This window comes from Sapajus apella, unplaced genomic scaffold (genome assembly GCF_009761245.1).
Source record: "Sapajus apella isolate SASKATOON/1434 unplaced genomic scaffold, GSC_monkey_1.0 scaffold149, whole genome shotgun sequence".
Lineage (NCBI taxonomy): Eukaryota > Metazoa > Chordata > Mammalia > Primates > Cebidae > Sapajus > Sapajus apella.
Genome location: NW_022437089.1, coordinates 2,066,384 through 2,081,599, shown reverse-complemented (window position 1 = coordinate 2,081,599; position 15,216 = coordinate 2,066,384). Strand labels below are relative to the sequence as shown.

Here is a 15,216-nt window from a genome sequence, read left to right as displayed (position 1 = left end):
CCAGCAGAGGCGTTGCTGAGCTGCTGCAGGCTCTGCCCAGCTGCTGTGTGAACTGCTTCAGTAATGGCAGACTGTCTCAGTAGTAGTGGTAGCACTTCTCCCCATGAGCTGGGCTGTCCTGGGTCCAGCTGTGCTTGCTGCAAAACTCTCAATCCAGAGCATTTCAGATTGCTTGTTTTGTGTGGGTGGTACCTGCCAAGCCAGATCACCTGGCTCCCTGTTTCTGCCCCCTCCTTTTCAGTTGAATGGGTGGCTCTGTCTCCCAGGCATGCCAGGTGCCAGTTGAATCAGCCACCCAGATTTGTGTGAGTTTGGCACTTTTCAGCCCAAGAAGCTCCTGGTCTGTGGGCAATGAAAATTTGTTTGGAAATGCAGTGGGCACTCACAATCTGCATTGTTCTTGCTGGGAACTGGACTCCGGAGCTGTTCCTATTTGGCCATCTTTGATCCTCCCACATATAAGCTTCTATATATGTTAGATATATTTAGAAGAAACCTCTAGAGGCATTAATGTTTCAAAACACAAAAAAGTACAACTGCCTATGAGGGAAAAACAATTAGAAAATGTGATTTATTTAATCATGAAAAGAAAATGACAAGTAGGTTCAGTAATCATTTTATATATAATTTCTAGAATTTTAATACGTTTTCTTTTCCACTGAACAGAATAATTTTCTTTTCCCTCTTTAGCATTCAAGTGTTTCACTGTCTTAAACATGAAGGAACTGGTGGCAGGACACTGCTAGTAGATGGATTCTATGCAGCACAACAGGTTCTTCAAAAGGCACCTGAGGAATTTGAACTCCTCAGTAAAGTGCCATTAAAGCATGAATATATTGAAGATGTTGGGGAATGTCACAACCACATGATTGGGATTGGGCCAGTCTTAAATATCTACCCATGGAATAAAGAGTTATATTTGATCAGGTGAGTACCAAAGAACTACCACGAATTGTAATATATTTGCCAAAGATTAGCCTTCTGATGTAACAACAATTCCTAAGATTCTTATATCTGACACATTTTAATCTTGCTATTCCATGGCTTTTTATTATAGAACAGCTTGTATTCTTATAATTCCCATGAAATAATAAATAGTCATCAACCAAAGAATACTAGATTATTTTGGGGATGGGGTCAAATATTAGACGTAGTATTTTTAAAATGAAAACATTATTAAAATGAAAAACAGTTATTAAATTATCCTCAGTGACCAAACAGCTAGGTTACCCAACAACATTTCTGTCTATAGCCCAGATTTATGCAAAGCTCCTGAAAGGAGTATTCAATTGACTATTGAAATCACAACTTAGATATTTTTTAGAATATAAAACATATCATACTCAAAACTGAACTCATCACTTCCACTCATTTTACACCTACTTCTCCAATTGCTTTTCCATTTTCATTGAATGGCACCACCATCCACTAAGTTTCCCAAGCTATAAACCAAACTTTAATTTTTCCCTCTCCCTTATATTACACAACCTGTCTTATCAACTCAACGTCCTATATTTTTCTCAGACTATCCCCTGCTTTCTATCTACAATATCTCTTCTTGCAGTGAGATGACTCTTCTCTCCCACTATTAAAGTTTTAACTGATGTGCTTGCTTACACCATGAGCCCTCTTCTGTTTTCATGGTGTAGCTAGAACATTCTTTCTGAAACACAAGGGTTATCCTTTGCTCCCCTGTTAATATTCTTCTAAACCTCCTCAATGTCTTTCAGAGAAAGAGCACTATCCTGGGGAGTCATCCTAAGGTTTTCTTCTAGTATTTGTATAATTTCTATAGCTCCTCCAATGTCACACACCTGAACTGAGATTGTAATGGTGATACATCTGAAAGCCCATCTATCTTACCTGTCTGAAAGCCCATCAGCTTTCACTCACACCACAATATACAAATCCATCAAATGAACTTTCCACTCAATTGTTGAGCTCTCTTGGGAAATACTTGTCTGTCAACTAAGAAGAAGAATAACTTTGTAAAATCTTCCTAGCTTTTCTGGTCAGAGAAATGCCTGCTTTATTTGCTTTCCCCTCCTTCCAGGGCTCTCTTGCTTCATATCAAAGCAGGAAAAAAAGGAAAAACTGTATAATATAGTAGTATCACTTTGTGCAAAAGTCCAGAAATAGTCTTTCTTTTTTTTTAGCTTTATTGCATTTTATGTTTGGGGGTACATGTGAAGAACATGCAAGATTGTTGCATAGGCACACACATGTCAGTGTGATCTGCTGCCTTCCTCCCCATCACCCACATCTAGCACTTCTCCCCATGCTATCTCTCCCCAACTCCCCTCCCCCTGTTGTCCCTCCCCTATTTCCCCCAACAGATCCCAGTGTGTAGTGCTCCCCTCTCTGTGTCCATATGTTCTCATTGTTCAACACCCGCCTATGAGTGAGAACATGTGGTGTTTGATTTTCTGTTCTTGTGTCAGTTTGCTGAGAATGATGGTTTCCAGGTTCATCCATGTCCCTACAAAGGACCCAAACTCATCTTTTTTTATGGCTGCATATATTCCATGGTGTATATGTCCCACATTTTCCCTGTCCTGTCTATCATAGATGGGCATTTGGATTGTTTCCAGGTCTTTGCTATTGTAAACAGTGCCGCAATGAACATTCGTGTTCACGTGTCCTTATAATAGAACGATTTATAATCCTTTGGATATATACCCAGTAACGGGATTGCTGGGTCAAATGGAATTTCTATTTCTAGGTCCTTGAGGAATCGCCACACTGTCTTCCACAATGGTTGAACTAATTTACATTCCCACCAACAGTGTAATAGTGTTCCTATTTCTCCACATCCTCTCCAGCATCTGTTGTCTCTAGATTTTTTAATGATCGCCATTCTAACTGGCGTGAGATGGTATCTCAATGTAGTTTTGATTTGCATTTCTCTGATGACCAATGATGATGAACATTTTTTCATATGTTTGTTGGCCTCATGTATGTCTTCTTTTGTAAAGTATCTGTTCATATCCTTTGCCCACTTTTGAATGGGCTTGTTTGTTTTTTTCTTGTAGATCTGCTTTAGTTCTTTGTAAATTCTGGATATCAGCCCTTTGTCAGATGGGTAAACTACAAAAATTTTTTCCCATTCTGTTAGTTGCCAATTCACTCTAATGACTGTTTCTTTTGCCGTGCAGAAGCTGTGGAGTTTGATTAGGTCCCATTTGCCTATTTTGGCTTTTGTTGCAAATGCTTTTGGTGTTTTGGTCATGAAGTCCTTGCCTACGCCCATGTCCTGAATGGTTTTGCCTAGATTTTCTTCTAGGGTTTTTATGGTGTTAGGTCTTATGTTTAAGTCTTTAATCCATCTGAAGTTAATTTTAGTGTAAGGTGTCAGGAAGGGGTCCAGTTTCTGCTTTCTGCACATGGCTAGCCAGATTTCCCAACACCATTTATTAAACAGGGAATCCTTTCCCCATTGCTTGTTTTTGTCTGGTTTGTCAAAGATCAGATGGTTGTAGATATGTTGTGTTGCCTCCGAGGCCTCTGTTCTGTTCCATTGGTCTATATCTCTGTTTTGGTACCAGTACCATGCTGTTTTGATTACTGTAGCCTTGTAGTATAGTTTGAAGTCCGGTAGTGTGATGCCTCCCGCTTTGTTCTTTTTGCTTAGAATTGACTTGGCTGTGCGGACTCTCTTTTGGTTCCATATGAAGTTTAAGGTGGTTTTTTCCAGTTCTGTGAAGAAGGTCATTGGTAGCTTGATGGGGATAGCGTTGAATCTGTAAATTACTTTGGGCAATGTGGCCATTTTCACTATATTTATTTTTCCTAACCAGCAACATGGAATGTTTTTCCATCTGTTTGTGTCCTCTCTTATTTCATTGAGCAGTGTCTTGTAGTTCTCTTTGAAGACGTCCTTTACATTCCTTGTTAGTTGTATTCCTAGGTATTTTATTCTCTTTGTGGCAATTGTGAATGGCAGTTAGTTCTTGATATGGCTCTCTGTTAGTCTGTTATTGGTGTATAGGAATGCTTGTGATTTTTGCACATTGATTTTGTATGCTGAGACTTTGCTGAAGTTGCTTATCAGTTTCAGGAGATTTTGGGCTGATACGATGGGGCCTTCTAAATATACAATCATGTCGTCTGCAAATACAGACAATTTGACTTCCTCCTTTCCTATTTGAATGCCCTTTATTTCTTTTTCTTCCCTGATTTCTCCAACTGGAACTTCCAGTACTATATTGAATAGGAGTGGTGAGAGAGGGCATCCTTGTCTAGTGCCAGATTTCAAAGGGAATGCTTCCAGTTTTTGCCCATTCAGTATGATATTGGCTGTTGGTTTGTCATAAATAGCTTTTATTATTTTGAGATACGTTCTATCAATACCTAGTTTATTGAGGGTTTTTAGCATAAAGGGCTGTTGAATTTTGTCAAAGGCCTTCTCTGCATCAATTGAGATAATCATGTAGTTTTTGTCTTTGGTTCTGTTTATGTGGTGTATTACATTTATAGTCTTGCATATGTTGAACCAGCCTTGCATCCCCGGGATGAAGCCTACTTGATCATGGTGGATTAGCTTTTTGATGTGCTGTTGCAATCGGCTTGTCAGTATTTTAATAAAGGTTTTTGCATCTATGTTCATCATGGATATTGGCCTGAAGTTTTCTTCTATTGTTGAGTGTCTGCCGGGTTTTGGAATCAGGATGATGTTGGTCTCATAAAATGATTTGGGAAGAATTCCCTCTTTTTGTATTGTTTGGAATAGTTTCAGAAGGAATGGTACCAGCTCCTCTTTGTATGTTTGGTAGAATTCGGTTGTGAAACCGTCTGGACCTGGGCTTTTTTTGGGTGGTAAGCTCATAATTGCTGCCTCAACTTCAGACCTTGTTATGGGTCTGTTCAGGGTTTCAGCTTCTTCCTGGTTTAGGGTTGGCAAGAGGCAAGTGTCCAGGAATTTATCCATTTCTTCCAGGTTTACTAGCTTATTTGCATAGAGTTGTTTGTAATAATAACTGATGATGGTTTGAATTTCTGTGGAATCTATGGTGATATCCCCTTTATCGTTTTTTATTGCAGCAATTTGGTTATTCTCTCTTTTCTTTTTTATTAATCTGGTTAGTGGTCTATTTTGTTGATCTTTTAAAAAAACCAGCTCCTTAATTTATTGATTTTTTGAAGGGTTTTTTGTGTCTCTATTTCCTTCAGTTATGCTCTGATCTTAGCTATTTCTTGTCTTCTGCTAGGTTTTGAGTTTTTTTGGTCTTGCTCCTCTAGCTCTTTCAATTTTGACGCTAGGGCATCAATTTTAGATCCCTCCTTTCTTCTCATGTGGGCACTTACTGCTATAAATTTTCCTCTAGAGACTGCTTTAAATGTGTCTCAGAGATTCTGGTATGTTGTGTCTTCGTTCTCGTTGGTTTCGAAGAACATCTTTATTTCTGCCTTCATTTCATTGTTTATCCAGTCAACATTCAAGAGCCAGTTGTTCAGTTTCCATGAAGCTGTGCGTTTCTGAGTTAGTTTTTGAATTCTGAGTTCTAACTTGATTGCACTGTGGTCTGAGAGACTGTTTGTTATGATTTCCGTTCTTTTGCATTTGCTGAGGAGTGATTTGCTCCTGATTGTGTGGTCAATTTTGGAGTAGGTGTGATGTGGTGCTGAGAAGAATGTATATTCTGTGGATTTGGGGTGGAGAGTTCTGTAAGTGTCTATTAGGTTTGCTTGGTCCAGGTCTGAGTTCAAGTCCTGGATATCCTTGTTAATTTTCTGTCTAGTTGATCTGTCTAATATTGACAATAGGGTGTTGAAGTCACCAACTATAATCGTGTGGGAGTCTAAGTCTCTTTGTAAGTCATTAAGAACTTGCCTTATGTATCTGGGTGCTCCTGTATTGGGTGCATATATATTTAGGATCGTTAGCTCTGCTTGTTGCATTGATCCTTTTACCATTATGTAATGTCCTTCTTTGTCTCTTTTGATCTTTGTTGCTTTAAAGTCTAATTTATCAGAGATGAGAATTGCAACTCCTGCTTTTTTTTGCTCTCCATTTGCTTGGTAAATCTTCTTCCATCCCTTTATTTTGAGCCTTTGAGTATCCTTGCATGTGAGATGGGTTTCCTGGATACAGCACACTGATGGGTTTTGGCTTTTTATCCAATTTGCCAGTTTGTGTCTTTTGATTGGGGCATTTAGTCCATTTACATTTAGGGTTAATATTGTTATGTGTGAATTTGATACTGCCATTTTGGTGCTAGCTGGCTGTTTTGCCCATTAGTTGATGCAGGTTCTTCATTGTGTTGATGCTCTTTGCCATTTGGCATGTTTTTGGAGTGTCTGGTACTGGTTGTTCCTTTATATGTGTATAGCCTCTTTCAGGAGCTCTTGTAAAGCATGCCTGGTGTTGATGAAATCTCTGAGTACTTGGTTTTTCCAAAGGATTTTATTTTTCCTTCACTTATGCAGCTTAGTTTGGCTGGATATGTGATTCTGGGTTGAAAGTTCTTTTCTTTAAGGATGTTGAATATTGGACCCCACTCTCTTCTGTCTTGTAGGGTTTCTGCTGAGAGATCTGCTGTGAGTCTGATGGGCTTCCCTTTGTGGGTAACCAGACCTTTCTCTCTGGCTACCCTTAGCATTTTCTCCTTTATTTCAATGCTGGTGAATCTGACGACTATGTGCCTTGGGGTTGCTCTTCGTGAAGAATATCTTTGTGGTGTTCTTTGTATTTCCTGGACTTGAATATTTGTCTGCCTTGCTAGGTTGGGGAAGTTTTCCTGGATAATATCCTGAAGAGTATTTTCCAGCTTGGATTCATTGTCTTCGTCGCATTCAGGTACACCTATCAAATGTAGATTAGGTCTTTCAGAAATAGTCTTATTCTAATCCAAACAACATTGCACAACCGTTTTGCATACGTGTAGTAGACTTTTCCTGCTGCTGTCTCTGTTGGCTTTAGAAAACATTGCCACCTAATATAAGTAATGAATACTACATTCCATGTAACCTTGGAAAAATCAAAAGGCTTATCATTATTTTCCTTATCTATAAAGTAAGATAATAACAGCTGCACTACTTACCTCACGGAGTTATCATACAGAGGTCCAATGAGATCATGTACGTGGAAACAATTTGTAAATTGTAAATCTCGATTTGAAGTCAAAAGATTACAGTTATGATCTGTAAAAATGTTGCTCTTATGAACAAGCACACACATGAATTAAGATCATTTTTCTGTTCTCTGGTATAAACAATGAGTTAAAGAATTATGAGAAACCTGATGTCAAAACCTCTCTTCTACTTATAAACTCTGTGGCAGGTCTCTAAGTTTCAGTTGCCTTACATATAAAGGGAGGTTAATAATACCTTTCCTTCTGGGATGATGAAATAAGTAAATTGAATAATATTTTGCAAAGGCCTAACCCTGTGCTTCCTCACTCCATTCTCTCTCTGGGCCTGGCTCCTTGAATCCTGGGAGGATGGACCATTACTTTATTTTTCTTTCTTTCTTTTTTTTTTTTTTTTTAGATAGAGTCTCACTCTGTCGCCCAGGCTGGAGTGCAGTGGTGCCATCTTGGCTCACTGCAGCCTCTGCCTCCCAGGCTCAAGCGATTCTCCTGCCTCAGTCTCCCAAGTGGCTGGGACTACAGGTGCATGCCACCACGCCTGGCCAGTTGTGTTTTTTTTTTTTTTTTTTTTTTTTCAGTAGAGATGGGGTTTTGCCATGTTGGCCAGGCTGGTCTCGAACTCCTGACCTCAGGTGATCTGTCCACTTTGGCCTCCCAAAGTACTGCGATTACAGGCATGAGCCGCCATGCCCAGCCCATTTTTTCATTTGATTCTTGCAGTAGCCCAATTAGATCAGTGAAGCAGATGTTATTATGCTTGCTTTATATGCAACAAACTAAGAATATTGGCTCTGATTGTGCCATATACTATCTAACACTAATTAATATTGCCTGAGATGCTCAAAAATGGCATGAGTGGATGTCAATTTATCTTTGGAAAGAATATCTTTGGTAGTATCTATTAAATCTGAGAATACACATACCTTATGATCCATAAGTTCCATTCTTAAGTTTATTTCAAACAGAAGTTAATGTATTTATTCACCAAAAGACATGTAATAAAATGTTCTTATCAGCACCATTTGTAGTAGTTCCAAACCGGAAATTACTCCTAAGTCCATCAATGGCAGAATGGATAAATAAATTGTGATGTGATCACACAATCAACTTCTATATAGCACCATTAAACTATTGCTAAACAATGATTAATCTCCTAAAGATAATATTAAATGAAAGAAGCCAGACACAAATGAATACATATTGTGATTGCATTTATATAAAGTTTTATATAAACAGGCAAAACTAATCTTTGGTGACAGAAGTCAAGATGGTAGTTACCCTTGGGTTGGGGGTAGGGTGTTACTGGAAAGGGGCATCAGGGAGAGTTCTGGGGTTCTGGTAATGATCTGTTTATTGACCTAGGTGCTAGTGATATGGAGGTGATTACATCATGAAAATTCATCAAGCTTACGATTTGTATAGTTTTCTGTATGTGTACTATACGTCAGTGAAAAGTTAATTTGCCTTAGGCAAAACAGAAACCCATTATCTTAGGCAAGGTTTTTCAGTGGCTTCCCATGGTACTCAGAATAAAATCCAAAGTCCTTACCATGGCCCACATGGCAATGTATACATGATCTAGCCCCTGGCTACCTCTTCTGCATAATTTCTCCCACCATTATTACCCTTGTTTACTCGGCTCCAGCCACATGACCTTCTTACAGTTCTGCAAACAGAATAAAACTCCATTCCACCCCAAGGCTGTGTATTTTCTGTTCCCTTTGCCTGAAATGCTCTCCCCTCAGCTTATTACATTGTTGGTCTCGTGTCATGCAGGTAACAGCTCAAATAACACTTCTTCAAAAAATCCTTCACTTAACACTCCTTGTGAAATAGATTTATTTCCAGTCATTCTTTATTACATAACACTATTATTTTTTCATATCATTTATAACTAGTCGAAATTACCTTGTTTATGTATTTATTACTTGTTTATCGTCTGTCTTCCTCAATAGAAGGCAAACACTCTGAAGACTGGGGTCATGTCTGCTGTATTCATCCTTGTATCTTTAATGCCTGATAGACTGCCTAGCATGTAGCCAGCATGCAAATAAATGTTAGGGTTGAATGAATAATTGAAGATCCCTGGGTGAACGGTCCACTAGGCTATTCCTCCTACAAAGGGACACACTTGAGAAGTTGTAAGTCATCCTGTTAAAAAGAAAGTTTTGTTGGTACAACCTCTCTTGTTCACCCCACCTCAGCTTGGTGAGGAGAAAGCTCAGAGCTTTCCCAAATGCTTCCATGAACTTTGGCCAGTAAAGACTTACCCTGTGGAAAGTATTTTTGATAAACTATAATATCGTAAGATGAGAGAAATCAGTTGGAACTTAACTTCTATCCTGTATCCCTAGATTATTCAAAGAAAAACAAGACATGGTCAATAGGCAGTGGAACTCCTCTCTCCAATGCTGTATTCCTGAGAGAACATTGACTTATTGTCACTTCATCTCTGGGACAAGTATTGAACATAGGGAAAGGCTTATGTAAAATTGTTCAATAAACAAAAGATGTCTTTAACATGTGTTTGAGATCTTTCTTCTTATGATTCCATGTTAGGTACAACAACTATGACCGGGCTGTCATCAATACCGTTCCTTATGATGTCGTCCATCGTTGGTATATAGCACACCGGACTCTAACGATAGAGTTGAGGAGACCTGAGAATGAGTTTTGGGTCAAACTAAAGCCTGGCAGGGTGGGTCCTAATCTCTAAAGATGTCAAGCAAGCCTGTAATACCGAAGCAGTGAAGAATGGGTACTTACTTAATATGCAAGTCACAGTGTTGCAAAGGAAAAAGAGAAAAGTGTTCTTGGTGTTGGTCATGGTCCTGCCACTCACTCACTGAATGCCCTGGAAGCGAGCCTCATCCCATCTCCAGGCATCAGTAACCCTATTTGTATGATGAGGGTGTTTAACTAGATGACCCCCAAGGGTTCTTCCAGCTTCATGATCCATTTTTATTTTGATATTTCCTCTGGATGAAAAATACCTTCAGCTTAGCATAAAATATAATGAGATAGTTTAACCCTTTGAGAAAGGGTAGAATAAAAATAAAGAGAAAGAAAAAGAAAGAAACCAATTATCTAATTTCCTTTGATAAGAGAACAATTACTTGAGAAACAGAAGCTCCTCAAGTGCAGGGCCTATTACCTACTATTGCCTCTGTAACTTCCATTTAGTCTACTCCAGGGCTACACACATCTTAGTTTCCAAAAGTTTGTTTAATTTCAAAAGAAAAATACCTCATTTAATGTAACCGGAGAACAACCTAAAGCCTGTCTTTTAAATGATCTCTTCTGACTTAGGGTTCCTTTAGTCTGCCTTTCTTCTGATAGTGTTTTCTCTCTCTCTCTTTGTTTTTTTTTTTTTTGTTTTGTTTTGTTTTTGTTTTGTTTTGTTTTTGTTTTTTTATTTTTTTTGCCCATTCACAGGTCCTATTTATAGACAACTGGCGTGTCCTACATGGCAGGGAATGCTTCACTGGCTACCGCCAACTCTGTGGCTGCTATTTAACAAGAGATGATGTATTAAACACTGCTCGCCTCTTGGGACTTCAGGCTTAAAATTGACAGCATCGGGATTATGAATACACCTGGCACACTGGCTACCAGAATTTTATATGGGTAGAATAATATTGTGTCAAACTCTACTTCAGATTGTCTCCTTATCGTATCCCACAAAACAGAGGCTGACCCTTTCTCTAGTAAGGGAAACTTGTGAGAGACAGGGGGCTCTGAGTTATCTAATGTCAGCCATCTAGTGTGGTAGCTCTCTTCCTCATGTTATAACATGGACCCACTTTTTTTTTTAACCTTTTAATATAACTTTGGTCAATCTCCTTCAGAAATATAATCTCCATATTGATAGGAAAGCAATAATTGCCATGAGGTAAAGATTTTTTTTCCCCAAGTAGATCAGTTAGAAAGAAATGCATTCTAGAAATAACAAAATCCTGATAAAGCAGCAGTTTGCAAAATTTTTGGTCTTAGGACATCTTAACACTCTTAAAAGTTATTGAGGGCCCCAAGGAGTTCTTGGGTGTGGGTTCTATCTATTGATACCAATTATTTTACGTATTAAGACATAAATATTTAAAACTCAAGAAAACAGAAGTGCACATCCCTCAGCTATCAGAGAGACAACATAATCATATGTTAGGTAGCCTCTGGGAGAGTCCTCTGTACCCTCATGAGGTAATGGGAGGGGAAAAAAAAGCTACTGTTGCCTTTATAACTTCCACTTAGCCTACCACAGGGCTATGCACATCTTGGTTTCCAAAAGTCTGCTTAATTTCAAAAGGAAAATGCCTAATTGAATATAGCTCATCTTGGTGTTACTATAAAAAATAATTTAATCTGCAGACCCACTAAAAGGGAATCAGAGACTCCTCCAGGGCTCTGCAGATCATACTTTGAGAACCCATGGGCTAGCGACTACCTTGAGACAGTCCTTTGCATAGGCCTGTGGATTAAAGTGTTTAGCTGAAACCCTAGATTTTTCTCGAGTCTAATAGAACTCCAAACATTGTAAGAACTGCTTGATAGCACAAGCTCAGTGATAAGGTGGGAACTGAGTTAAAATGTAGTGTTTTACCTTCCATACAAGTCATCTCTATAGGAGTTAAACTAGGAAGTCACCAACAGCTCCTCTTGAACAAACACCCGTGTGGTAATTCCTATGAGGAATAATTGCAGAAAGGTTTTAGAGACTTGTGAGGCTTCATATGATAATTCTTTTGTTTTTTTTATTTTTTTAAATTTTATTTTAGGTTCTGGGGTACATGTGCAGGTCATGCAGGGTTGTTCCATAGGTGCATATTATATCCAGCATTTCTCCCCATGTTATCCTTCCCCCCCCTTCCCCCCCCCCCTGCTGTCCCTCCCCTAGCCCCCCAACCCCTAACTGACCCCAGTGTGTGATGCTCCTCTCCCTGAGTCCACGTGTTCTCATTGTTCAAACCCGCCTGTGAGTGAGAACATGTGATGTCTGGTTTTCTGTTCTTGTGTCAGTTTGCTGAGAGTGATGGTTTCCAGATTCATCCAAGTCCCTACAAAGGACACGAACTCATCGTTTTTTATGGCTGTGTAGTATTCCATGGTGTATATGTGCCACATTTTCTTTGTCCAGTCTATCATTGATGGGCATTTGGCTTGGTTCTAGGTCTTTGGTATTGTAAACAGGGCTGCAATGAACATACGTGTGCATGTGTCTTTATAGTAGAACAATTTATAGTTCTTTGGGTATATACCCAGTAATGGGATTGCTGGGTCAAATGGTATTTCATCAACAGTGTAAAAGCGTTCCTATTTCTCCACATCCTCTCCAGCATCTGTTGTCTCCTGACTTTTTAATGATCACCATTCTAACTGGCATGAGATGGTATCTCAATGTGGTTTTGATTTGCATTTCTCTAATGACCAGTGATGATGAGCATTTTTTTCATATGTTTGTTGACCACATAAACATCTTCTTTTGAAAAATACCTGTTCATACCCTTCACCAACTTTTTGATGTTTTTTTTTTTTTTTTTTTTAAATTTGCTTTAGTTCTTCGTAGGTTCTACGTATTAGCCCTTCATCAGATGGGTAGCTTGCAAAATTTTTTTCCAATTCTGGTGGTTGCCAGTTCACTCTGATAATTGTTTCTTTTGCTGTGCAGAAGCTCTTAAGTTAGATCCCATTTGTCTATTTTGGCTTTTGTTGCCATTGCTTTTGGTGTTTTAGTCATGAAGTCCTTGCTTATGCCTATGTCCTGAATGATATTGCCTATGTTTTCTTCTAGGGATTTTATGGTGTTAGGTCTTATGTTTAAATCTTTAATCCATCTGGAGTTAATTTTTATATAAGGTGTAAGGAGGGGATCTAGTTTCAGCTTTCTGCACATGGCTAGCCAGTTTTCCCAACACCATTTATTAAACAGGGAATCCTTTCCCCATTGCTTGTTTTTGTCTGGTTTGTCAAATATCAGATAGTTGAAGATGTGTGGAGTTGCTTTTGAGTCCTCTGTTCTGGTCCATTGGTCTATATCTCATTTTTGGTACCAGTATCATGCTGTTTTGATTACTGTAGCCTTGTAATATAGTTTGAAGTCAGGTAGCATGATGCTTCCAGCTTTGTTCTTTTTGCTTATGATTGTCTTGGCTATGCAGGCTCTTTTTTTGGCTCCATATGAAGTTTAAGGTGGCTTTTTCCAGTTCTGTGAAGAAAGTCAATGGTAGTTTGATGGGGATAGCATTGACTCTATAAATTACTTTGGGCAGTATGGCCACTTTCACGACATTGATTCTTCCTATCCATGAGCATGGAATGTTTCTCCATCTGTTTGTGTCCTCTCTTATTTTGTTGAGCAGTGGTTTGTAGTTCTCCTTGAAGAGGTCCTTCACGTCCTTTGTTAGTTGTATTCCTAAGTATTTTATTCTCTTTGTAGCAATTGTGAATGGGAGTTCGCTCATGATTTGGCTCTCTGTTTGCCTGCTACTGGTGTATAGGAATGCTTGTTATTTTTGCACACTGATTTTGTATCCTGAGAATTTGTTGAAGTTGCTTATCATCTTAAGGAGATTTTGGGCTGAGATGATGGGGTCTTCTAAATAGACAATCATATCATCTGCAAACAGAGACAATTTGACTTCCTCTTCTCCTAATTAAATACACTTTTTCTTTTTCTTACCTGATTGCTCTGGCTAGAACTTCCAATACTATGTTAAATAGGAATGGTGAGAGAGGGCTCCCTTGTCTAGTGCCAGTTTTCAAAGGGAACACTTCCAGTCGGAAGTTGAGGCAGCAATTAATAACCTACCAACCAAAAAATGTCCAGGTCCAAATGGATTCACCGCTGAATTCTACCAGATATACAGAGAGGAACTGATACCATTCCTTCTTAAATTTTTCCAAACAGTACAAAAAGAGGGAATCCTCCCTAACTCATTTTATGAGACCAATATCATCCTGATACCAAAACCTGGCAGAGATACAGCTTAAAAAGGAAAACTTCAGGCCAATATCCATGATAAACATAGATGCAAAAATCTTCAATAAAATACTGGCAAACTGAATTGCAACAGCACATCAAAAAGCTTAACCATCATGATCAAGTAGGCTTCATCCTGGGGATGCAAGGCTGGTTCAACATATGCAAGTCTATAAATGTAATCCATCACATAGACAGAACCAAAGACCAAAACCACGTGATTATCTCAATAGATGCAGAGAAGGCCTTCGACAAAATTCAATGGCAATTTATGCTAAAAACTCTTAATAAACTAGGTATCGATGTTTACCATTTTTGAAGTTTTGCATCAATTAGCCTTGAAGAGTACATCGTAACTGAGGTCGGCATTGATTTATGGCCAGGAAAGGACATACTCGTGGCCCTGGAGAGATAATGGCACAAAACAAATAAATTTCCCCACTTAGTGAAGGACTCCCCTTACCTTCTGTCTCTCCTGAGACCTTGACTCATTAATTATCTTACCCCTCCTTTTTGGAAATTTTCAATCAATCCTTCTCAACAGTGTACTCACTTCAGTACATTGAAGAAAAACAGAAGGGAATTATTTGGGTCGTGATCACAATGCACTGAAGAATTCCTATGTGAGATGTTTCTTTTTTTGCATCTCTTCCAGGTGTCCCTGAGTATATAAGCATGGGTCTATGTCTATCAAGTTGACTGTAGAGTCACTTTCACCTTTCGCTATGGCAGAATGGGCTCTGTAGGGTCAGGAACACAGCACCTAACACAGTGCCTTATGGATAGCAGTTTTATAACACAGATTTGTTGGAAGAAAAAATGAATGAGTCCTTTTCAAACAAGGTCGCCAGAAGTTACCACATTCTCTGTATGTATGCCTTTTTGTGTTTGGCATTTAGCTGGCACTGACCTTTGTTTGCTTTCATCTAGAGTGACCAAACATCCTCTTGTGCCCAGAACTACAGGACTTTCCATTTTAAAGCTAGGAGAGTCCCACACAAACAAGGAGTTCTTCTTGCTGCTAGCTATGTAGTTTTCTTTAGTTTTCTTCACTACTTCCGATTTCTTTGAAAGTGTTTGTAGGTCACAGACTGTGTAGTCCATGATGAAAAGGGAAAATGATGTATGAATTATGGTGTGTTTCGGTGGTTCCCA

The 15,216-nt window shown here is 38.9% G+C and overlaps 1 protein-coding gene across 3 annotated transcripts in view; it reads left to right on the top strand.

The window, feature by feature from the left end:
- Window positions 1-11,584, top strand: part of TMLHE (trimethyllysine hydroxylase, epsilon) — a 164,146-nt gene extending 152,562 nt beyond the window's left edge. Inside the window, exons 5-7 of one of the 3 annotated variants that reach the window (XM_032265294.1) lie at window positions 691-927; window positions 9,648-9,786; window positions 10,524-11,584. In XM_032265294.1, coding sequence (XP_032121185.1) covers window positions 691-927; window positions 9,648-9,786; window positions 10,524-10,655 — 508 coding nt within the window. In that variant the 3' untranslated portion in view covers window positions 10,656-11,584. The remainder of the gene's footprint in view (window positions 1-690; window positions 928-9,647; window positions 9,787-10,523) is intronic. The other 2 variants (XM_032265295.1, XM_032265296.1) reach the window with 2 other exon arrangements.
- The last annotated feature ends 3,632 nt before the right edge of the window (window positions 11,585-15,216 follow it).